Raw genomic sequence first — 26,338 nt, forward strand, 5'->3', positions numbered from 1 at the left:
AGTATACTCGTAAATGTGTTCGCTCGTCCTTCTTTCAAAACAGAGATTTTCTGTATGTAGTTGGGGAGCTACAGAGTGACATAGACTGGAGAAGGCGTCGCTACTATACAATACTCACGTATGTGGTCGTTGGAAGGGCGCAGATATATATGAACAGACAGAGAAAAGCGACAAATATTTCTCTGTGTCTTCCTAGCAGACGTGGGTACTCATCGCAGAGCGCTGTTGTCACTGCTTCTAATCCTATGAACAATACAATACTTTACTACATAGCACGAACTCATTCATAGCATTCTGGCTGCGACCACGGCCACTGCAAGATCGTTGAAATGTCAGTGACATTAAATATAGAAGATTCATATTAAGTCCCGTTAATGAAGTGAAATTAAAAATTAATAATTTACAAGTAATTCAGTCACTTATTAGACATTACGTCAATAATATTGCAATGATTTATATAGTATAATTAATACAATTTTACAGACTGAAACCTAGCTCCTATATTATTTTACAATGTATTAAAGTAGGTAAAGAGAAGTACATTAATTAAAAAAAATAGATTGAGAACCTCGTTCTATTTTATGAAGTCGGTTAAATATTCACTTAAAACAAACTCGTCCATCGTACAAATGGCGGCTGGAAGGCAATTTTTTATCCAGTATCACGCGATAATGAGAGAGAGAGAGAGAAAGAGTTAATACCCTTACCTCCAAACGTGCTGTCCAGGCCCAAAGTAATGAGCATGAGGAAGAAGATGATAGCCCAGAAGACTGACCCCGTCATAGTGGCGATGGCCTCCGGGTACACGATGAAGACCAGCCCGGGTCCTTCCAGACCGACCTCCTCAATGCTCTTGTTTTGGACGTGGGCCATGTACCTGACGGAACAGAATAAGTAACAATTGTTATTGGGACGAATATCAGTTACATTTATGGTCGAAACAAAAAAAAAAGAACGAACGAAAATGTGGAGCTTGTATGACAGTAACGTGCTGTGTCGTCATGATTTTTGGGAGTTAAAACGCATTTCCAATATACTTTAATGAGAACAAAAATATAACAAATAACGTAATCAATAAAACTGTGACATTATTATTATATTATTTATTATTATATATTTATGCCTTTATGTATTTTTGTTTTTAACGTGAGTAACAAATTTCGTTGTTGGTTGTGTGTACGTGTGGCTTCGCCCTAAAATACGCCGAATATCTACACTACTCCACGTCCTCCGGTATTCTTTTATCTATGCCTCCGGGAATATCGTATTCAGCGAATAAATGACATATAATTTTGGCAGCTGATAGGCAACAATAGTCTTTCCATGGAGGGTTAGCGGCCATTTGTAAAATTACAGCCGAAACTTCCCAATTTTTAGCTTCGTTTTTTTGCTCTAAATCAAATGTTTCTACCGTCATAGCCTGTAACCAGAAACATGCTAAGATGCAGATCTTATCCGAGGTCTGAGATGATGGTGAAGTCATCAAGGAAGCTGGTGAGGCAGTTCATGGAAGAAGTGATGAGGGAATTACCATAGCAATTGTTTTTGAACTTGTCATAGATGAAGATGTGAATGGCTATGTGGGTAATAAAAAATGTGATATCTTACCCTAGTACTGAGAATATGACGAAGCCAGCCAGGAAGCTGGTGAGGCAGTTGATGGAAGACGTGATGAGGGCGTCGCGGTAGCAATTGTTGTTGAACTTGTTGTAGCTGGACAGCGCGAGGAGCGTGCCGAACCCTGGACCCAGGGAGAAGAAGATCTGGGAAGCTGCGTCGATCCACACCTAAGGTTAGGCATAGTTTAGATTTTCAAAATTGATTTGATAAATATTCTGACATGGTACATTTAGGTTATTGTTCCATTGAAGCTTCATGATTACATCTTACTGTTGTGGAAAAGGTTCGTTGAAGTTCAAACGATTCGATCGAAGTGATATTCGAAATCTACGATTGAACAGAATTACAAAAACATAATTTTATCGTTGTAATTTATGTTTTTGAAATGTTCTGTTCACAACATGGCGCAGCGCCCGGCTTTAAATAGCACATCCAGAACTAAAGCTCATTTTCGACAAACCATTATCTATCATCCAATTTATTCGAAACCAAACTTTTAAAAATCCAGACAGCTTCTGTACAAATAATAAAAAATATATAGTTAGGAGGAAAAAATATATGGTCTCTGACTCCGGATGAACCGGGATACACTCAGAATATGAGAGTGAATGAGAGAGGACAATAATACATAGTTAATCTTCTGTTTTTGTTCTAAGTAGTTGTTCTACGAAATCTTACCTTAGAGTTGAGAAGTTTATGCCACTCGGGAGTTAGATAGTACCTAATGCCTTCAGTAGCGCCTGGCAGCGTGACTCCTCTCGCTAATAAGATGAGCAACACCACGTATGGTGCCAGAGCTGTTACCCACACCACCTACAATAACGTATCTATATTTTACACAAATTCTTTTAAAATTAGATAGATTTGCACTGCTTTTAGAATGAAATAGTATAATTTGCGTACTTTACTTTATTCGCAAGGAACATTGACGTGTGGCATGACAGAGGTGAATCTTTATAATTCCTATTTTCACGCTAGCCTCGGGCTTCGTGGCGATACAGCACCGAGCATGTAAAGATGAGAGACAACATTTTGCGACGCTAAGTCGTCGTCTTAAGGATTAAGGTTCACTCTGTACATTTTTTTTGAGATGACAACTAGATCTTAACTATTTTAAACATGTATTTTCAGTGTAGTAATTCAGATGTATTATTTGAAGTTATATATCTTTTTGGCAAAATGGTGAAATTATAATCCGTAACTATAAGTTACAGCGCGGCGTCTGTGAGCTATAAATAAATAAATATATTAGGACAAATCACACAGATTGAGCTAGCCCCAAAGTAAGTTCGAGTCTTGTGTCATGGGATACTAACTCAACGATACTTTTTTTTTATAACAAATACATACTTAGATAAACTTCCAAGACCCGGGCCAATCAGAATAAGATTATTTTCCATCATGACCCGACCGGGGATCGAACCCGGGACCTCTCGGTTCAGAGGCAAGCACTTTACCACTGCGCCACCGACGTCGTCTAAACTATGTGTTGTAAGTTCGTTGTAAGCGGAGCTCAAGTGTTTGTTTTTAATTTTTCACCCTGAACTAACGCTGACTTTGTTTCCTGCAGTTAGCTATTAATTCTCTGTTGTAGACCGATCGTTATGGAAACAGAAGTAGACGAGTGGGAAAAAAATAAATAGTTTAAGAAAGCGGACCCAATATTCAAATAGACCGAACGGGAAATTAGATCGTTTTGAAAATTAGATGAAAATATTCTGGAATCGAGCGGAAATTGAACCCACGCCCTTGAACATTCGGGACAGTGCTCTTAACCACTGTGCTATAGAGACCATGCCAGTTCGGCCGAAATTATTCATCTCTTTACGTCTTTAGTAAGAGAGACAACAATGTGACATGTTGATTGGTTAAGAGTGTAGGTAACACTCTTAACTAATCAACTAATATCTTATTGACGACGACTATTGATCTATTTGACGACCTCGGTGGCGAAGTGGTAAAGTGCTTGCCTCTGAACCGAGAGGTCCCGGGTTCGATCCCCGGTCGGGTCATGATGGAAAATGATCTTTTTCTGATTGGCCCGGGTCTTGGATGTTTATCTATATATGTATTTGTTATAAAATATAGTATCGTTGAGTTAGTATCCCGTAACACAAGTCTCGAACTTACTTTGGGGCTAGCTCAATCTGTGTGATTTGTCCTAATATATTATTATTATTATTATTGTTACATGTGTAAACTGATCTCACCGAAGGGCTTGTGAGTATTATATATAGTTTCATAAACATTCGTCATGCATGACACTGTAAAACTGTAAAAAAAGTAAAGACTTTTATCGCATCTCGTATACACATCCTTTATTTTTCTATTTCTCGATTTTGTGTAATGCAATAAAAAAACATCATAAAACTGTCATAAATTACATAGATAAAAAAGTTCCTACAGAAATCATTACTCAGTACTAAAAAACACATCACATATATTTCTTGACTTATCTGTTGGACTGAAGGCTATGAAAGATTTGAGATTTTTGAAAAGTTGACGTTAAACTAAATGCTGTACTAAACGGAACGAAGGATAAGTCTCACCTTTCCGGTACTCCTGACGCCCTTCCACAAGGAGAAGTAGACCAGCACGAACACCCCCACCACACACAGGGCCAGCGATGGTTTGATCGGGCCCATGTCGTCCAAGCCATTAGACCTTTGCTGTTCCAACACGTTGCGTCTAGGACAATTACAAGTTTTTTTTTTACTAAATGGCCAATTTCACATCTCGTGCTCGTAAATTATGACATTATTATTGAATGTAACTTGTCTAAAATTTATTTTTTTACGCTCTAAGAGCATGAAGTGAAACCTTCGTCTTATATATGTATACATATCAAAAACTATATGTATAGATAGCCCACTTGCAGTTTTAATATATGTATATTAAAACTGCAAGTGGGCTATGACTGTACATAGGAGATATTACAGAAAAGTAATTATGGGTCTAATACAAGCCGAAAATTTTTATTTTTTATTTTTTGTTTGTCAGTCTGTCTGACTGTTCGTCGTTGTTTGTTGTAAAAAATACTAGATGGAATTTGATGCGGTCTTCTCAGTTGTGTAGCAGATGGTCTAACTTAAAATCTGGTATAGATTTCAATGCGGTACGTTGCTGACAACGCGAGATATAGACAATAATCAGAACACGAAATTAACGCCGACGATGGCGTGAGAAAAAGCTAGTTAGCTTCAACAAATATTAGAATGCTAATATCAATTTCCTCGGAACTGGAAGTTAAAAGCAGAGTATAACGACAATAAAACCACAAAACACTTTTGACCTAACTAACAATGCCTCTTCAGAATGATTCACTTTACTATATCTTTGTATAATTAACTATTATGACATACGACATAATAGTTAATTATATTATGACAACCTCTTTGGCGCAGTGGTAAGGTTCTTGCCACTGAACCGAGAGGTCCCGGGTTCGATCCCCGGTCGGGTCATAATGGAAAATGATCTTTTTCTGATTGGCCCGGGTCTTGGATGTTTATTTATATATGTATTTATTATATAAATATAGTATCGTTGAGTTAGTATCCCATAATACAAGTCTCGAACTTACTTTGGGGCTAGCTCAATCTGTGTGATTCGTCTCAATATATTTATTTATTTATTTATTTATTATTTATTTATAACTATTTTCACACAAGCGTCTATTGTCATCACAGCGATCTTGTTCTTATTGCATTCAACGCGTAACAAAAAATTCTATTAACTAGCCTGCTACTGTATATACATGTCCTCTCAATCTATCACTGGTCGATTGTAAGAAATTCGTATATGAGAATACAAACTCCTCATTAATGTATCTACACACTTTCGTGCAATAAAGTTATTGCAAATAAACGAAACAAAATGGTAACTCACTCAAAAAACTCCTTAGCAGGCGTGGACGCATTGGGGTTGATCTGGGGCGAAGTAACCGGGGTGCAGAGGGGGGTGTTCCACTCGTTGTTGCAGCTCGTCCAGGGCAGCACGGAGTTGACAGACGCGATCGAAGCTATCAGGTAGTACACGGCCCATCCGATGATCGTATTGTAATACATACCCATGTAAATGTCGATCATGCAGATCGCGTACCCCACACCTGTATTGATTGTGTTTCAAAATCTCAATTTAAATAAAGATCTGTAAAAAAGAAGTAAAGTATTTGATGTTCGGTGAAACATTTTATGATGTGGAAACTATTTTAAACTAAAAAAAAAGTTTATTTACGGCTCAATCCTGTAGATGTAACCAACTGACGCCTGTAACTGTATTTACGTAATATCAGAGGAAGATTTAAATAAATAATGGAATAATTAAAGGGTTCTAATATGAGGATTTCCAATGGCGTAGTGGTTAGCGCGGTGATAGTGGCTGAGAATGCCCTGGATGGGTAATCAAAAGTCTTGAGCTCCTCCAAGCTTCGAATAAGTTTAAGCAATAGGTTCCGGTCATGTTTGCAAATCAAATCAAATCATTCATTCAGAAATTGACAGAAATTGCCTTCACATGCACTTTTTCACGTCAATTTTTATATTAAATAATTATTTCTCACAAGCTACAAACTAATGGAATTTCGGAACGACTACTGCTGAGAAGAAATGTCGAAAGAAACTCATTTGAACAGTTCTGGTCAGAAGGGCTTATCATTATTGTTTCTTACAATTTTTTTTTCTAATGATATATTAAAGTACATAAAATACAAAACAGTATGATTGTATGATTGTTGTTGCAGTGGTTAAAACCCGCCAATCGGGAATGGGCTCGCGTGGCGGCATCTTTCATGTCTCATACTTTTTATCCATTCATATCCATGATGATGTTCTATTAAAGTGTTTAACCGAAAACAAGTTGTTATCAGTATGTCTATACATGGGAAACTATCTGAATGGCGTGTACAAAGCGGAGCGTTTCTGAAACCTGAATATTTATGGACAATTTATCCCTATGCGAATAGTAGGATTGTCGAAACGATGGAATATTTGGAACGGCATTGCATAAACTAATTAATTTCGTTTTCTCATATTCAAAAATAGGGGCCTAGTTTCATAAATAAATATAATAGTGATGGAAAAATGTAGGAATTTGTGAAGAATCATGAGAACAATAGTTTTCCACCTGTAGCAATAATTTCAATATTTACTGTTACGTTACGTAGGTATAAAATATTAACACATATCATTAAAACTTTAAAATTATTCCAGGCATTTTTTTCTGACAGTTTGAGTAACAATCATTTTGTAACATTGTGAAGCTTCGTTTCTGTTCTGTCCTAACTTGAATATAGGCTTTAAATCGGACAATCTGTCTTCTATCACATTCAAACCCCTTTCAATAAATCAACAAACATTCAAAATTCAATTAATAAGCGTTGCCGCGTCAATTTTCCCCGCGCAAAACTTGGCGGCAACTTGTGACGCTCGCGCCGCCATTTTGAAATCGAATCAGCGCCATCTGCCGGCGGTAATCAAATGATATCGCATTCGTTATTAGTTTATGATGCGACACGGTTGTACAATGATAACAATCTGCAAGTTTTCTGATTACTTTATTCAGGGTAGCGTCATCTTGAGTTTTATTTTTCCCCATTCCTATTTTAATATAAAAAAAACATTTAGGTATGTAAAATCCGCCTCTACGCCCGTCTGTGAGTGAAAAACTATGCCAGTTGCAGGAGTACAAATATAGTATAGAACATCCTATATCACTGTCTGAACTTAACTTATGGGTCTAACACAATATGTGTAATTTGCCCATGTATATTTATTAAACATCTAAGATTTGTATCGAAATATTGGTTGTCACAAATCTTGATTATCAGTATTTTGTATAACATTCTCAACATTTATACGTTCGTCGTCGTTGAGAAGTCGTCATGAGTCTCGATAAGACGTGGAATGACGACGAGGCTCATTTCGAACCAGCAACGATGCTTTATGGGCAATGAACGATCAGTGAGATTTATTAGACTAACATATGGTTACGAAGATATAGTACCTAATGTATTAAATAACCCATTATATGTATTTGAATTATGAAGTGGTGGTGGCCAAGTGGTTGAGATTGTCCTTTGATCAAAAGGTCCCGGTTCGAATCTTACTCGCGCCACATAAGTTTTATACCGATCTGATTCACGTATAGTAGTTTTTATAGACCACCACTTGTTTCAAAACATCGTGAGGAAACGTGCACACTGGTTGACAGTTTTAGTTCACTAGTGTGTAGGCGATTACTTGTCACTAGACACGGCAGGTAGTCCTAAAAGTAATGTCACATGCCTTTAGGCCACTTGAATAAAATCTGACAAAAAAAACTAATTTTGTAAATATTAGAAGAATGGGAATCGCCCCTTAATAATCACAAAATCGTGTCTTCGATACAAAAATTGAGACTTAAATCTTTTATCAGGAATAACTTTGTCAACTTTGAAGTCTCGCTATCAATTGGTCAAATTACATCACAATAGCTTCAAGACGTGGCGGTACAGCCAATAGAACACGGACAGAAAAATGACATTAATAATGAGATGATAAAATTCTGGAATCGAGCGGGAAAAATGTTGTTATTTCTTATATTTTAATGTGGTTCGAAGAAATGGTGTTCCTATTTACGATCATTCATAATAAATATATTTGTATGGTTGGACAATGTATGAAAATAATGATGATCAATTTCATAACTTAATTAAATAAAAAAAAACTAATTTCTCTATTTTCCTTTTTTTATAAATAATAATAATCACAAGCTTTGAACTTATAGGTGGTGGTCTATATAAATGTATTACAAGTACAAATAGTTAAGTACATAAAATAATAATATTTTGTAAAAATAATACATCTACATTATACTACATACAGCTAAAAGAAAATAAATTAAAAGTGTGTTAAGTATATTATATGTGAAATCCTAGATATAAAAGTTATATGAACATATATGAAAGAGAAAGTCAGTTTGTTTGTTCAATTCAACTGTTACTTCTATGAAGAAGTAAATGAATTCATTTACTTTTGAATCGGAGAAAGACAAAAACCGGTATATTTCATACCGGAAAAAATACTGCTTGTGGAAAATTAACGCGGGCGAAGCCACGAGCAAAACCAACTTAGTTTTTCATAATATTTCACATGATCCGAAGTCACAGATCTGACCAGCAAACATTGGCTTTCTGATTCCTTCCCAGCTACTCATATTGAGTACGATAACTATACATACTTACATGTAGCGTATACTATAATATACAGATTTTTAGCATTAAGTTTGATGCCTTATTGTACAACAAAATGGATTTATTATACATGTCACACATGCTTTTTAACTTATTTTTTAAAATAATAATGCGATGAAAAAATACTAATGAAAAAACTGTACGTCGGCGTAAGACGTAAAGAGGTGAATTAATTCAGCCAAAGTGGCTTGGTCTCGATAGTTTAGTGGTCAAGTGCACTGTCCTGGATAGACAAAGGCGTGGCGTTCAGTTCCCTCTCGATTCCAGATTTTTTTCATCTTATTATTATTTACAAGTAGTTTACAAAAATGACACTTTCATTGTCGTCAGAGAGATCATTCAACGCGTGCCAAAAAAATCAAGTCCTTGTAAGACCTGATAATGCACCCAGGATTAGTAATACGTAATCCTGGGTGCATTATCAGGTCATGCTTATGATAATAATGCATTGTTATGAAAACTGAAGCGACTTGGGAAATTTCAACTAGAAAATTTGACCTAGAGAGTTGAAATTTGATAACAGGCAGACAACGGGACAGGTGAAACTAAATAAGAGCTTGTAAAATAAACTTCTGTTTACGGGATGTCGTGTCTAAATACCTCTCTAAGTGAATGAAAAAATAACTCGCAAACAATCGGTTTCTTCGAAACGGATTTAGGGATTTCGGCGAACTTTTCCACTTAAAAAAAAGTGTTTTTATATGATAGATAGACCACGAAGATTCCACTTACCTCTAGGTAAGTGGTAATCTGTCTCACTTCACAGGAAACTTCACATGTAAAAATGATTTTCGTTGTCCCGCATTGAACGCGATCTCTCTTTGACAGCAACATAGGCTTGTGTCATTGCAATGTTAAAAACATTAGTAACCTATCCACACCAGATGAATACCTCATTCACTCCACACAATCCACTCTGCCGGAGCCACCAGCCCATTGATTCCGCTTTCATACATTTTAACAAGGCCCTGAGTCCACCATTTGTCTTCACGTTAAAAGCATTACCTCCTGTATATTTATAAAGGCTGTAATGCCCCTCATATGTATGGACTTCTGATGGCTGGTCCGTTAGACTTGGTGAAAGTTACACTCCATTTCGTGAAAAAATAGAACATTTTCACTACAAACCACTACAAATCCTTTTCATTACAAAGTACTGAAAAGGGTTTTGCCTCTCAACGTTTTTGTTTGTTTAAAATAACTTTATTGTACGAAAATAGCTATATTAAATTAATACAAAAAAGATATATGTACAACGGCGTTCTTTGCCATAAGTATTTTTTTTTAATTGAGCCGGTTTTTAGGTAAGAGAAAATACTTGCAGAAAATGTTTTTATTTGCTTCAAATTTCATGTCATGTTTAGTAAATAAAACATTTTTTATTTGACATAAATAAATCAATTTCCAGTAGGTTGATTGTTTTACTTTGATGTAGATAATTGTCAGGTATTTTCAACATAGTCTAGGTAAATAAATCGTACAATCAAATAAGTTATTTATAACAGTTTTATTTCGATCTAACCAAACTTATTTAATCTGACGAGATATTTTTCGATGTTTGGTAAATAGAGAGAATAATTATAGTCAATATTAAGAGAATATCAACTTTTAACGCTCCATACGGATATTAACGCACACACATTTTTGTAAAGCCCGTATATGATTTTCACGTAGGTATAATTTGTACTAATTTCCTCATAAAAGCGCGCCATCAAATCTCGACAAATAAATAGCGAGCTTCTTTGAATCTCGAATCGCGTCGAATGATTTCCCAATCGTTTATGCCAAATAAAGGTTTTAATGGACAATGCTGGAGGACAATGATCCCTAAGGAACCCTCCACAATCACTTAGATCCAAAGATGGGTTTACGCCCAGTGTTTGCACAGCTTCTTCCTAAACAGTCCGTGGCAACCCCATCTTAATATTGGGTTTGCGACCGACTATTCGGAAACCTATCTTTGCTTAAATCGCGAATCACAGCGGATATAATGCTATAGCATTGATTTTTAACAATGCTTTTTTTACGCATAGGAATCAAAAGCGTAGTAAAAACGTGCCTAGGGTTCCGTACAAAGGAAGAAGTTATCATAACTTAGGGCTATAAAATAATATAATAATATAAAATAATATAATAGGGCTCAATATAAGCCACTTAGGGCTTATATTGAGGCTAATTAAACATTTTTACATAGGTATAACTTAGGGATATAATATTGAAGCTAATTAAACAGTTAAGCCCCGAAAAATGGAGATTGTTTTGTTCGCAAAACATGGAGATTTCTTCGAACCTGTAGAAGAATCATATTTACCGCTTACCTTTCAAAGCTGGACAGATCCTCTTCCACAGCGTGAGGCAGCCACACCGATGGTATTGGCCTAGAGCTAGCTCCATGAAGAATAGGGGCAGTCCACCGAACAGCAGCATCACGCAGTACGGGATCAGGAACGCGCCTGTGGAAGTGATTCTGGGTTAGTACTGACAGGTCTCATCATCAGGGTTGATGGCAAAGCCTGCTCCAAAGCGATGTCTTGGCTTTCTTAGATGAGATTTACGTTTCTAAAATTATATTGGCTTTTCAGAGGATTGGCTACATCTCATCATCGTCTCATCCACCAAATCCGGGAACGAGTATGTATTCAGTTCATAGCTAATTTGAACTGGTCAATCCAGTTTTAAAGCAGTGGAAACTAACTGTAATTAAAAACAATGGTGCAATAGTGATGTACCATCCTAACAATAGTATCTACAACTCACCGCCTCCGTTCTGGTAGCAGATGTAAGGGAACCGCCAGACGTTGCCCAGGTCGACGGCGAAACCGACCACCGCGAGCAGGAACTCCGCCTTCTTAGACCACGTCTCCCGTTCGCGCTCCGGCGTCAGGGACACCACCACCGACCTGCTCTTCTGGGTTTGTTGGACCTGGATTGTTAGTTTACTTTTAAAGAATTTAAAGTAAGGCATACTTTTGCTGATTTATTGGTGACTTTTTAATTTTTTGTTACACATTTATTGAACGGTTAGGTTAGGTTACTTTTCGATATAAGTTTGCTTCTTTTAAGGATCTGAATAGCTTCAACAGATTTAAGGTCCCTATCTTCCCGTCCTTTTAAATAAGATATATGAAAAGAGGGGAAGTTCTGACAAATGTGAGAAATTGTACTTATAAAACACTAGATAAACCACCGGAACACAGGGTAGGAATTTTTATTTCTCAGAGTTAAAAATTCCTATGCTGTGTTTTTTTGGATAGATTTTGACAGACACTCGCTGACCACACTATTCGACTATGAGATCTTTTAAACTAAGATTAAAAAAGTGTTGGCATAATTTTGAGAGACTACTACGACTACTAGTTACTATATAGAATGTCTAATGACCCGTAATCCAACAAAGCCGCAAAGGCTAAGAAAATTAATTAACCTTTATTCCTTTGATATTTTTCTGTATTTCATTCGTACCTCAAAAAAAACCTAGTTACTTGTATGCATTCCATTAATATTGATACTCTAATTATAGGTAGTAAGTATCTTTTTAATATCTGTCTCTCTGTTCCACTTTCAAGGCTAAACCGTTGGACCGATTTTGATGAAATTTGGTAAGTATGTAGTTAAAGAGCTTTTTTTTCAAATGGCTATTATAAGAGGTAAAAGTTTGTATGAAAATCATGTCTGTTTAGATATAGAGAAATTCACGCGGACGAAGCCGCAAAAGCTTGTCCCACTAATATTATAAATGTCGAAAGTTTGTGAGGATGTATGTGTGTTTGTTTATTATTCTTTCACGCTAAATGTACTGGACGGATTATTAAATTTGGTACATGGGTAGAATGTAACTTGGAATAACACATAAGGTACTTTTTATCTCGAAATTTCCATGGGAGCGAAGCCCCGGGCAACATATGGTAATATATAATTTTAGAAGGTTCTGCTTACGGTGGTAACGGTGGTGGGTGCCGGTGGTGGTGGGGCGTCGGAGGGGGGCGCTGGGGGCGCGGGCGGAGTGTCCGGCGTCGGCATTTCCAGATCGCACTCGCCGTTACGCCGCTCCGGCCCCGGGCTCTCCCCCTGGGAAAGTAAGAGAAAGAGTAAGATTTGGTCTTGGTGAAAACCCATCTTTAAGTTGGGTTTGCGCCCGACTGTTTGGCAAGAAACCGGGCGTAAACCCATCTATGGATAAGAGACATGTATTACGTCAATATTACAGCCATATTCATCCGATATTTTCGCGTCGCTTCATATAGTATCGTGCCGCTTTGGGCATGAGCGGAAATATTGCTTTTAATTGACGACCTCCGTGGCCTAATTAATGGTCATTATAACGGAAAGGAATATGCGCTATTCTAGATACCAAGGACCATGGTACATGCAGCTTTTCACGTCGCAACCGGACCGGGACAAATGGAGACGCGTCGTGAAGGAAAAGTTACTCCTTCGGGGTAGTCACGACCCTCAGCATTGAGCATAACGACGCGAGGTGGAGGACGATTAAATTAAGTGAAGACCTTATTAAATGAAATATAGGATAAATAAGTTAGTACATCTGGTATCAGAGTTTGTTGGTAACTAACCACCTGATTGCGTTTTATGTACTTTTCTTGTGCTCATGATGGCCATCAATGACTGCTTTAAATCGGCTTCAGTGCGTCTTCGTGGTTCAGCCTACTATTGTATAGTGTAGTTATAACCTAACAGACCTGAAAGCAATTTAGCAGACATATGCTAACAATGAAAAACCCACGACTTTTTCCTGGTATTCCTTGTAATCTATATGTCTATGAAAACTAAGAATGTTAGATTATTTTATGATTATGATAACATTTTCGTCAATTACACATTTTTTCTGCTTAAATCTGAAACAGAAAACCTTACCGAAAATCTCAATAACATTGCTTGTAAACAGACAGACAATTTGTCTGTTTGCCGACGCCGACCGAGGTCTGAAGATTGCTTCGTAAATAAAAATAATGAAAAGTGACCGTGGGGCTTCGCTTCTGAATCGTTATGACAAAATGGCGGTAAGCAAAGAAAGGTAGGTTGGGTGTAGGTTAGCTTGTAAATAATTACTTTATTTAGTCATACTTTTTTGGAGCTTATCGCGTAAATAATTTCTGTAGGATTTTAACAGGCGATTTCATACTAAATATTTATTAATTAACTAAATATGAAATCTTTAAACATATTTTGAGATTGTCGATATCTCTCTTTCATTTCCGCATGTTCCCGTTTTCTAACGGGGCTGTGGTGCCACCAAGCCCACGGTTAGCATAAAAAATTACCTTAACATTTTGAAGATTGACGGTGATTTTGCAACCGGCCGCCTGTTTGACGTCAACATTCTTTGGGAATGCTGGTGTTTCTTATCTGCTGCCTAAGCTATGTCGCCCCGTACGACATCCACGTGGTCATATTTTAGGGTGGAACCACACTCTATATAGGGCTGTCATTATAATTTAGATAGACATCTTAAAACAATCAGGAAGCGGAATCCCGTTTTCTTTCAGTGGTATTAAATTAGTACCACTAATTGGATCAGCACTTACTTCCAACCAATGAGAAGTAATGAAAATAGACGTATGTTGGTTTTATCCGCGAAGAAGTTATTTACTTCCTTATTTAGTGGAGTCTTAAGTTTCTGGGTAGATATTTCATATGGCTGTTGATGAGATACAGTATCACGTCTTTAAATTTTGCGGGGTAGACAAGGCCAAGAGGTCACAAACTCGTTGGCCACGGTCAGCTGGATATCAGCTAGGCTTTTTGGTGTAATCGAGATTTTGATATAGTGACATTAAAGTAGCGTGTGTCTTCAACTGGTAGGCCTTGTAGAATTATAGGAGAAACTTAAAATTAATATTTCTTTAATCAACTTAGGATCATATCACTTCTTGATATCAAACATTTACTTAATACAACTGCCGACTTCCAAAGCGCAGGTGAAGAAGAAGCGGCGCAACAAATTTCACCGCAGCCTTTTCTTCAAAGACGTCAATTATATCATATGCGTGTTAGATCGTAGACATAGAAAAAATATCGAATATTCAAAAATAAGTTCTGTATTTTGCGCTTCGTGGCGTCACAGCCCGAGATTCATCCGGGGAAAAAGAAGAAACTGAGCTACCTATAGCTTACTTATCGGATCATTTCTCTGGATAATGTTATAGCTATATACACTGATGTTATAGCTACGTAAATCTCAGGCTTTATCCGAGTTAAATGCATCTTGTAACAAAATTAAAAGCTTAACGTAAGCGGAATCAGTCTTTTGTGTCCTCTTTATGGGTATATCAAATGTTACTGCCTGTAAAACGGGGGCTTTCATTGGTTTGTTTAATGCTAACACAATTTGTTGTCTCAGACTTAGATCTACAGGGTGATTTCTTGTAAGTTGGCATTATATTGTCGACAGTCTATGATTCTGAACAGTTTTCATATGGTAGCACATTTGAAATCGCGAAAAAAGTCGCCTTAAAGGTCTGCGAGGTTTCGTGGTGCGATTTTATAATGTCCTTGGAGATTGTAAATTATACTGAATAAAGGATTTAATTATATATAGATTACTGCCACAGATTCTTTCTTTCTTTTCGAGTGTGTTAGTTGCTAACAAATTTAAAATCTAACAAATTTTCACCGAATTGTGGTCTTCCTAAGCGCGGGTGAAGAAGCAGCGCAAAAATCTTCACCGCAGTCTTTTCTTTACCCTTTGTTGCCTTTGCTAGACCTCGGTGGCGGAGTGGTAAAGTTCTTGCCACTGAACCGAGAGGTCCTGGGTTCGATCCCCGGTCATGATGGAAAATGATCTTTTTCTGATTGATTTCTTGGTTGTTTATCTATATATGTATTTGTTATAGAATATAGTATCGTTGAGTAAGTATCCCATAACACAAGTCTCGAACTTACTTTGGGGCTAGCTCAATCTGTGTGATTTGTCCTAATATATTTATTTATTATTTATTGCTACTACCAATCATACTATCAGTAGTAATACAGTTAATTTTTATTATCCTTCATACTCATCCAGTATTAACAGAGGCCACATTACAAAAACATATATGTACAGAATTACACATTTTTTGAATCTGGCTTGACTTAAAGTCAAAATATTTTTTAATAGTTTTTGGTGTCCCACTGCTGGGCAAAGGCCCACTTCGCTATCCATTTGTGTCCATTGCGTAACTGCTCTAGTTTTTATCCGTCACATCTATATTCTTTTATCTATGGTCGCATCTAAATCGTCTGACCATCTTGTTCTGTGGCGGCCTATTTTTCGTCACCAGCCAGCATTTACATTGCAAAAAGTTTTAATTAATATATAACTTTACTCTAAGTGTTACAACTGAACCACTTTTCCAAATTGTCCTAAATCACTGTGAATTTGTAGAAGGGGCAATTTAAAAAAAAATGAATATTAACGATTATTAATCGATTCAACTTTTCGATTTCCTACATTGTGAAATCAAATCGAAAAGTCAAACACAGATCCGTCAGTTTATATGAATAAATTATTTTTATTTGCACCGTGATACTTTATTTAGTTGATTAAGAAAACAGAATATAATAATGCTTTTTCTTCATAGTATTTCGTATTCATGGCTGAAGTTATTACGTGAAATGAAACACACACAACACTATTTATGGAGTGGTTTTGCCATTGCCTATTCCATATCACACACAAGATACAAGTGTGCAGGTTTCCTCACAATGTTTCCTTCACCTTCCGGTGAAGGAAAACATTGTGAACTTACTTCCGCAAGTGGTGGTCTATAAAAGCTACTATACACGAGTCAGATTGGTATACAAACTCATGTGGCACGAGTAAGATTTGAACCTAGGACCTTTCGATCCACAGGCATCTTAACAATTACACCACGACAGCCAGTTTAATTCCAGTTCATGTCTAAATTTTGTACCTGTGTAGTTTGTAAAATTTGGTCCTAAAACAGCTCGCAAAAAGTGGTTATAGAACTATTTTAACACTTGTTGCTCCCATCGCGTCTGCCACACTAGGGTTGTCAATTCTAAATTATTATACAGAATACGGAACCTATTTAAAAGTAGATAAGTGTAAATTGGAAGTGTCTCTAACCTTCAATTTTTATAACATATGTTTCATAACAAAATTAGCAACAGTGCTAATTTTGTACAGCGAAAGCATTGATTTTTAATAAATATCTAGATTACGCATGAATTTAATTATTTGCTTATTATTATCATGTATTAAATACAGTTCGAAGTATGTGATGGGTATAACAAAGTTTATGACATGTTATTTGCTATACATGAAACGAATTACAGGTTATACTAATTACAGCCGAATCTTCACAATGTGTAATCTATAGTTACGCTGACGCTGGGGTTCGCGGCGTCACAGCTCCGAATCGGAAGATGAACAAAAAATTCCGATTCATCAAGGCAATCCTACCTTTCAGAATCCGCAATTACGCAGTCACCTCTGAACCCCCGTTTTTACCCGTTTCACAAGAAGCAGTGTAAACTATTAACTTAGTTCCGCGAGTAAACATCAGTTTTTGTCAAATTCCATTGGAATTTCTGAGATTCATTAGCTCATTGCTTGATTTTAGGCTTACTGTGGTCTATGCGTTGGTCATAGGCTCAATTTTTTTTGAGAAATGTTCTTACAACTTCTATAGTTTTTTTGTAATAACTTTCTCTCTCTGATGAGCGTTTTCACAGTTGTTTCCTTGGCCGTTGAGCGTCGGTCGTCGGCATCTCTAGTTGTCAGATCATTGGCCTATCATCCTTAGTGACATCAAGCCAGCACTCCTTCCCCTTCTGGCACCGCCGGGCGGGAGCGGCAAAGCCAGACAATTGTTCTATACGTAATTTGTCGGTCTGTGCAAGACTTATTTGTACTGACTTAAGAACATTCATTAACATATTTTTATTTATTAAAATTAATATTACAAAAATACATGTTAATTTGGTAATATTCGTTTGTATTAAGTTAGTAAGTTTTATATCTAAGCTTATTATAATAATATGACGTATTATGCTTTCGCTGTCTTTGTTTGGATTCGCTCTAAGTAATTCTAAATAAAATGTTTCTCACCTTTGACGACCTCGGTGGCGCAGTGGTAAAGTTCTTGCCACTGAACCGAGAGGTCCCGGGTTCGATCCCCGGTCGGGTCATGATGGAAAATGATCTTTTTCTGATTGGCCCGGGTCTTGGATGTCTATTTATATATGTATCTATTTATAAAATATAGTATCGTTGAGTTAGTATCCCATAACACAAGTCTCGAACTTACTTTGGGGCTAGCTCAATCTGTGTGATTTGTCCTAATATATTTATTTATTTATTTATTTACCTTCGATAAATAATATTTCTAGCACCTATTAATTTTGAATGTGCGTTTGTTAACCATCGATAAATAATATTTCTAGTACCTATTACAATAGCAGACGGATTTCTACAAGGTTATATACGAGTAGCTCTCATATTTCCACGGAATACTGTTATCAAAGCGTTGCAATCTGCTCCGGTATGCCGCTAGATGCCGACCGCTACCCCCTCATTATAATACCCCGCATTTTTGCATGGACTGCTTAGTTACTGACACGTAGATATGTCGTTTTTGTCCATACCACAAAAGTTCTACTTTTCCCAGTCGAATCTTGGCGCGAATCCTAATTCCTTGATCCGTCTTTTATATAGATTTGTTAAATTTACAAATAGAAACTTACAGATAATGAAAAAAAAAACTCCGGTATTGGTAATCTATACATATTGTAAAAAAAAAACATTTTTGTTTAGAATTCTTGTCTGTCTGTATGTTTATTCTCGCATCACGCAAAAACTACTACAGGGAATATGATGCGGTTTTCAATGCTATCTAAGGAATATTTGTATGTTTGTGTCTGTTTCGTTTGTTGTAAAGAATACTAAATGGAATTTGATGGAATTGATACACGGTTTTCTCAGTCGTGAAGCAGATGGCCTAACATAAAATCTGGTGTAGGTTTCATCGCGATACGTTGCTTAGAATCCGAGATAATGACAATAATAACATATTAGCGGACGCACGAAATTAATGCGGGCGAAGCCGCGGACAAAAGCTAGTTTTCCATAATCATCTCGCGGAATAAAACTATTACAAACTTTATCTACAAATTTTTTCGAAGCTCTCGCTAGTTGCGTGTATCCGACTCGAACTTGACCAGTTTCTATTTTTATGATGTGTTATAAGACTTGATTTATCCGTGTACAAAGAATAGTCTACACTCAAACCGCATTATATTCTTGGCACAAGGAACATTACAGTTCGGCAGGAAGTGCGCGCTTTTTCCCGCCTAAATCGCCGGAAGTATGGTCCGTTGACATACCGCCGATTGTCGGCGAAATTTGGAAAACCTGGATTGTAACCTTTATCGTAGAAGCGGACTTAGAATCGTAGTTAGGGTTGCCAGATACAGGCTTATCATTTCTTGGACACGTCTTTGGTATCGAACGAAATCAGTTTAAACTCGCCGCTATTACCGCGCTATAGAAGTTCATGCTGGGTAACTTGATGTGCTGTTGACTGTACCATTCGTACCGTAGTTATCGTGCAGTTCTCTGACTATGTTAACACGATTGAGTAAACCGCGAAGCGGTAACAAAATAAAAAACTCCCTTTTGCATTTATACTAGTATCTGCCACGGCAAAAAGTGCCCTATGCCACTCGCCATCACGTAAACACCAAAAAATCATCTAAGTATATAAATATTATGCTCCGTTTTGACGTGAAACAATGCTCAAACTATTCAGTTGGAAAACTATTTAAATAAACCAACGCCAACTTCCTTTTAAAGCAGTTAAACTTTCACAGAAAGCTTACGCGTGTTTCGAAGTTTGATTGCATCGAATTTGTGTAGGAAAAAGTTTGGAAAGACCTAATCTCTCTCTCTCGCTCTCTCATCCCGTTTGCGGTTGGGATCTATATTTCAATTCAATCGGTTGAAACACAAAATAAAATTAACAATAAAAACACAAAATTATACGATCTAATAAAAGCGTGTTCAATAACTTATTCTTCTTCTTCTTCATAGTCGTATTCCTCACGGCTGAGGACGTGGTCATTACGTGGAATAAAATACACACAACAACTTTCTTGGCATTATTAACCGAGTGGTTTGCCATTGCCTTCTCCATTTCATACACAAGCTAATAATTATCAACCAGTGTGCAGGTTCCCTCACGATGTTTTCCTTCACCGGAAGCAAGTGGTGTTTGATGAAAATTACTATACATGAGCCAGATTGCTATACAAACTCGTGTGGCACGAGTAGGATTCGAACCTTTGGAACTTTTCGATCCACAGGCGGGCGTCTTAATCATTACACCATCACCGATTCTAATATTTTATAAATACTTATAAATTGATAATATCAAAAAAAGGCCCCCTACGCAAGGTGCTCATCACACAGGTAGCATTCCCGCGCTGAATTGCAATGGAAATTCGCTGTGCGAGAAAGCGTGCGAGGGTCACCAATCGGCTGGAGATGCCTGCTTCAAAATTGAGTTGCAAGAACGAGACATAGGAACATACATTGCAAGTTAAATAAGAGCTTGCAAAAAAAAGTATAGTGATATATGGTATTTTTGCGGGCGTAGCCGCGCGAAATATCTAGTATCGCATAAACAAAAGCCTTATGACAAGACCCTATACATGACCGAACTCAAAGTTGGAAGGTTGGATTGAGTCTGAAACTCATCTAGTTACAGACGACCGCGCGTCGCAACTATCAAGGTAGATAACACGTTATTCATATCATAAGTACACGCACTACAGTTTAAAATTAAAGTGAAATCATTAAAAAAACTTATTTTCTACTTGATAAAAGAACATTATGATTTTTTCTGTTTTTAGCATTCCATTGAAGTATAGAAAGCGTAGATTTTTTTTAACAAACGCTGAATTCCACAGATTTCGGCCCTCTTTGATGCTTCTGACTGAATTTACTTTCGACTTTAATAACACGATTGTTTAGAAAGTGTTAAAATATTTTCAGAGGTCGTGAATGTAAATTAATGAAGACTTAATGTCGTAGCGTGACTTCGATCGTGTTTTATGCCAAAACAGTAGGTAATATTCTGGAATGTGGTATCGTATGACCTCAGTAGACAGTAATTTGTACATTACTCAAAAAATAATGTCGGCTACTCACCATCGCCGTATTCGGACAGAACATTGCGTAGTTTGCACGAGGGATTTTATGTACCGCAATGAAAAACCAGCAATGTAGCAGTATGTCGAACCTGCCAAAGTTCGACGACAAGATACGCAACAATCGAATTGCTTGATGGTATGCAAATATCGCGGTCCTTTTACAGCAACAATCAAACACTACTAGCCACTAGATTTCGGTAGGTAGTCGTAAACGTTACGTCAGATTGCTTTAGGCGACTTGAATAAAATTTGACACCAGTTGAAAACAACTCTTTATTTAAATCAAAAATGTTAACAGGACACCATGCCAGAATTTTTCATTCCCCACGAAAAGAGACCAAATTCACCCGGCAAATAGTTCGGCCCTCTTCACCCCTCTCTAATCACCCACTAAGGACGGCCTGGGATGTTTGCAGCGATTCTTAAAAACCACTTGTACAATGCGAATGTGCAAGTGCCTATGTTGACTGTGTTTTTTTCTTTATTGAAACCTTGTCTATTTCCTATATAAAACAAAGTCATCTACCGCGTCTGCCTGCCTGTCTGTCTGTTCGTGATAAACTCAAAATTGGTTTTCACCAACAGATAGTGATAGCGATTCCTGAGGAAGGATTAGGGGTATATTTTTTATATTTTACCTGAGCGAAGCCGGAACGGGCCACTAGTATAATAGTTATATATTAATCACGTCAAGGATAATTTATATACATACGTGAACAATATCAGAATATATTCAGAAAACGCTTATTTAATTCAAAACAACAAAGTTTATTTGCACGTAAAACGATGCTTGTTGCACGTTAAATTTGATTTTCCTTTTCTTTTTAGTGTTGCCAAATAAGTTTAGTATTTATGTGTTGCCCCAATAAAATAATGTTGCAATTTAAGAACAATATGACAACAATTCTACGAGTTTAGGTACTGCATCCGAAAAAATTAGACGCATAAATATTCACGTTTTTGTTTCACCCCGTGCGTTCGAATCACCCCGTGCGTTCGAATCATCCCGTTTACGGAATTCAAAAATTTAAATTTCATATTTGAACTAGGGAATTGAGAAAATAATTTAGTTTTTTTTTTTAACCCCGACGTAAAAAGAGTGTTATAAGTTTAACGTGTCTGTCTGTGGCAACGTAGCTCCAAAACGGATGAACCGATTTTCGTTTAGTTTTTTTTTTTCGTCATAGATAATGTTATCCCGAGTGTTCTTAGTCATGTTTCATGAAAATCGGTTCAGCCGTTTAAAAGTTGTAGCGAAATGAATATTGAAAATCGGGGGTGTTTTAATTTGTCTTTGTTATTGTGCTGATAGATATTAAATCGACATGATTCCTGCTGTCAAAGTTAGATTACATTTTGACAGAAATGTCTAAGTTACTGCTAAGTATTATTAATGTAGAAAGAGAATTGACAAAATAATTCAATTTGATTTCCCATCGCGTCGATAAAGATTAAATCAAGTTGATTATGGCTGTCATAGTTATATATTAAGTCGGTTATTATATAAAGTTATATTATTCTTAGTCATATATAAGTTAAATGGTTTAATATCATAGATAAAGTAAATATATTAGTTAATAGCATAATATATTATATATATATATATATATATATATATATATATATATATATATATATATATATATATATATATATATATATAATCGGGTGCTGCCGGGGGGAACTGGTCAGCTCGATCTTCTATTAAAAGTTTTTCTTTTTGTTCAGTTAATTATACTTCTATATATATTTCCTTTCATCAGCACTCGATCACAATCATAATATGTTTCAGTATACCTTTTGACCATGTACTTTATTGTGTACATTGTTATATTGCTGATAAAAAATTATACATAAATTTATATTTAAAAAATGGTAATCTAGGGCATAATAGGGACCAACACTGTTTGAATGAGTTTCTCTCGGCATTTCTTCTCAGCAATTTTCGTTCCGAAATGCTAGTAGTTTGTAGCTTTGGTAAACATCATTTAATTTAGAATATGACGTGAAAAAGTGCCTGTGAAGGCCTAATTTCTGAATAAATGATTTGATTTTGATTTTGATAATAAGTCTTAGTTAACTCTTAAATATATTCTTGTTTTTATAGAGCATACATATTTTTTATATTTTTCTTACCTTGTCATTTAAGTTATACTATTTGAATGCTTTCAAATTTAGCAAACGCCACCTAAGTACAAGCAAATCTAGGTTTTTAGTATTTTATTTTGCATATAAATTGAACACTAGATCCATGTCTGCCTCACTCATACCTTGTCAGGTCCTTTATTCAAGGATAAATAAACTTTATCCCAACTTATGGTCGATTTTAATTTATATTTTGTTTATTTCTGAGATTGAAAATTACGCGGACGAAGTTACGAATAATTAAATAGCAAATTTATTATTATAAACATAATCTCTTGAAAAAAGTACGCCCCTTTCTATATTCTGCTTTATAATATGATTTTAAAAGATTTGGAATTTAAGATTTCTAAGTACTTTAATATTTATAACTTTCAATAGGTGGAAATATATTAATTTGTTTCATTATGTGTTTATTTTGTATCGCACTAGCACTTAATTGAGCTGTTGCGTGTGTCTCGACGTTTGGAGATTATCTAATCTGCTAATAAAACTGTTGTTTGATTAATACAACTGGCAGTTTTCCATAAACTTGCTTTTGAGATGATTAATCTTTTTTTGAAATAAAATTCACCTATGAGTATATTTATTTATGTTTATTTGTATATGTTCGCATTTTAAAATTAAAAATTTCAAATGAATTATATATTCTAAACTTATTTGAAAGTTTCCAAAACTTTTTTATTAGCTTCCTCGTAAATAACGACCGTAGATAATGCACAAGGACAAACCTACCTTCCGTGTTAGTAGTTGTCAGCGCTCCGGGGACAGGAAACTCATGCGGAATTTCAGGAGTTGCGTCATGGTACGTGTGGGCTGGTGGCGGTCGCGGCTCGTACTGCCGGCGCCGGTGCTGGAGGTTGACCGACACGCCCCCAACAACAAGTGGTGGGCACCGGGCTTTATGTGTCTGCTGTGGTGGCCCACTGCTGGGCAAACACTAGCGTGGTATAGTGGTTTGCTTGCTCAATTTTTTGTAAGAATTTCCATTTTCTAGTAATTTTACTATAAGGACTGAAGTATGTAACAAAACGCGCGGGGCGCGGGTTGCAGTTGAAAATCGTGATTTGGTTTGTCAAGTGACAGCGCGACCTGATAGTCTTTCACCAGTTCCAGAATACCCACTGTAATTTTTCATTGAAGAAGAGTGGCTCCGATAAAATTCACCAGCTGAAAGTGACCTACCTTCTGTGTGAGTAGTTGTCAGCGCTCCGGGGACAGGAAACTCATGCGGAACCTCAGAAGCTGCGTCATTGTACGTGTGGGCTGGTGACGGTCGCGGCGCGCACTGCCGGCGCCGGTGCTGGGGGCTGGCCGACACGCCTCCACCAACAAGTTGTATCGTTGTATTTTTCTTGAGATTAGGCTGGGTGCAGACATGTGACGGAGACTATTTCCCGTTTTTATAATCTGCCGACGACATAAGAATATCGATTTTTGAAGTGAAAACTTGTTTAGCGGCGTTGTGCACTTTTTGTGATGGGTAAAAAAAAAATTCTGGGGGCTTATCTCTTATAGCGATCCACTTTACGACCTAAACTGAACTGCATCGCAAATTCGTACCATCGACTTAATTTTTAGTATGAATGCGATTCATTTTAGGTTCCTAAATTTAACTGAGTTGCATTGGAATCGTTCTGTTAAAGTTGATTGGTAGGCCCGCTGATAGAAAATTCGTAAGACGTCAAAAATGCACAACGTTAATATTCAAGTTTTAACTTCTGCCGGCCGGCACTCCCGGAGTGCAACCCGTTTTTTTTTGCCAAATCTAAAATGAAAACACTGGAAAATGTGCCTTTCTTCACGGTTAACATATCAGTGTTACAATAACTTGATCAAAAGAAAGTTAGATGCGGTTGTCAAATATGACTAAATAATGACTGAATGACTGACTACTGACTATGATATGAATAATAATTGATTAGTTTAAACTCATATAATATTTCATGCTAATTTTGGTATATAATTAATATGATGGAGTAGCTTTATTATCGAAACATTTACCAAAAAGAAGAAAGAAAATTCTTATATTACCTAGTTAAAATTTACTCCTAAGTGAAAGTTAACTTTCTAACAAATACTATATTGACTGTAGATGTTTTTTTTTTCCATTTGAGAACTAAATCATTAGGAGTTTGACTTCCATATAGAATAAATTAAAACGTTTATTTACTATTAATACATACAAGTGAACAATTATTGGATTTATGTCCTTGAATATGGCTTATTCCGCAAACGGATAACTTCGTTGTGTTTTTTCTTTCTGTAATCAACTAGAACATTTTTCGAACGTTGCTTAAACATGCATTTCATATCAAGAAATTGAAGAAATCAGCGCGGCACGTAAAGTTTTTACGTGAAAAAGACAAAATAAGATTTTAGTAAAATAACGAACCTCTCTTCTGTTCATAGCTTAACCTTTTTCCGTGATAAATAAACTGCGTTAACAGACACGCCCCCTTGCTCCTGTGATCTTCGCAGATTTGACCAATCAGGCCGTGGCCATTGATCAGTTCAGCTAATGAGACGAGTTCTTATGGATTAGATCGGATGGATGTGCGAACGACTTCGTTATTATAGTGCACTGGTATTATCCTTCATTTTGTTTGTTTTATTTTAGGTATAATTTGCTTTTGTATCTCATGAAAATTTAGTTGTTAACATACAACTATTCTATCAAAGGTTTCCAAGATATTTTTCGGATTTTTTTAGACAAAAACATCATTCATTATCAACATCAGGAAAACATCTGATTATCCGTTTTTTAACTCGTATCGTTGCAAATGTGTATAAAAATACTGTATAAATTGAAAAAATGCATGACTGAGAGATTTACATACAATTTAAATAGTACAATGTTTAGCCATACAAAGTTGAAGAACCCTGACCCTGACTTGAAGTTGATAACTCCTATTAATATTATAAATGCGAAAGTTTGTGAGGATGTATGTATGTGGTGTAAGTTTGCTACTCTTTCACGCTAAATCTACTCGACGGATCGATATGAAACTTGGTACATAACATGGAATAACACAGGGTACTTTTTATCCCGAAATTTCAACGTTAGTACAGTTAGTAATTTATTTATTTAAATACCTTATTCAGAGTGTGAAATCCACCATCCTACCATTATACTTCTTCGTGTTCCTTGTATAGTTTTGTTGCAGTTCATGTCAT

General features: G+C 36.4%; 1 protein-coding gene across 2 annotated transcripts in view; it reads right to left on the minus strand.

The window, feature by feature from the left end:
• The window catches only part of SerT (Serotonin transporter), a 33,042-nt gene extending 8,572 nt beyond the window's left edge, over positions 1-24,470 (minus strand). The window contains exons 1-10 of one of the 2 annotated variants that reach the window (XM_053754036.2): positions 24,347-24,470; positions 12,785-12,916; positions 11,606-11,771; positions 11,167-11,301; positions 5,506-5,725; positions 4,170-4,308; positions 2,299-2,433; positions 1,609-1,787; positions 708-877; positions 119-243 (exon numbers count right to left, since the gene is read on the minus strand). In XM_053754036.2, the coding sequence (XP_053610011.1) occupies positions 119-243; positions 708-877; positions 1,609-1,787; positions 2,299-2,433; positions 4,170-4,308; positions 5,506-5,725; positions 11,167-11,301; positions 11,606-11,771; positions 12,785-12,868 (1,353 nt within the window). In that variant the 5' untranslated portion in view covers positions 12,869-12,916; positions 24,347-24,470. Of the gene's footprint in view, positions 1-118; positions 244-707; positions 878-1,608; positions 1,788-2,298; positions 2,434-4,169; positions 4,309-5,505; positions 5,726-11,166; positions 11,302-11,605; positions 11,772-12,784; positions 12,917-23,896; positions 24,070-24,346 lie in introns of those variants that run through there. The other variant, XM_053754038.2, reaches the window with a different exon arrangement.
• Between the last annotated feature and the right edge of the window lie 1,868 nt (positions 24,471-26,338).

Source organism: Plodia interpunctella, chromosome 13 (genome assembly GCF_027563975.2).
Source record: "Plodia interpunctella isolate USDA-ARS_2022_Savannah chromosome 13, ilPloInte3.2, whole genome shotgun sequence".
Classification (NCBI taxonomy): domain Eukaryota; kingdom Metazoa; phylum Arthropoda; class Insecta; order Lepidoptera; family Pyralidae; genus Plodia; species Plodia interpunctella.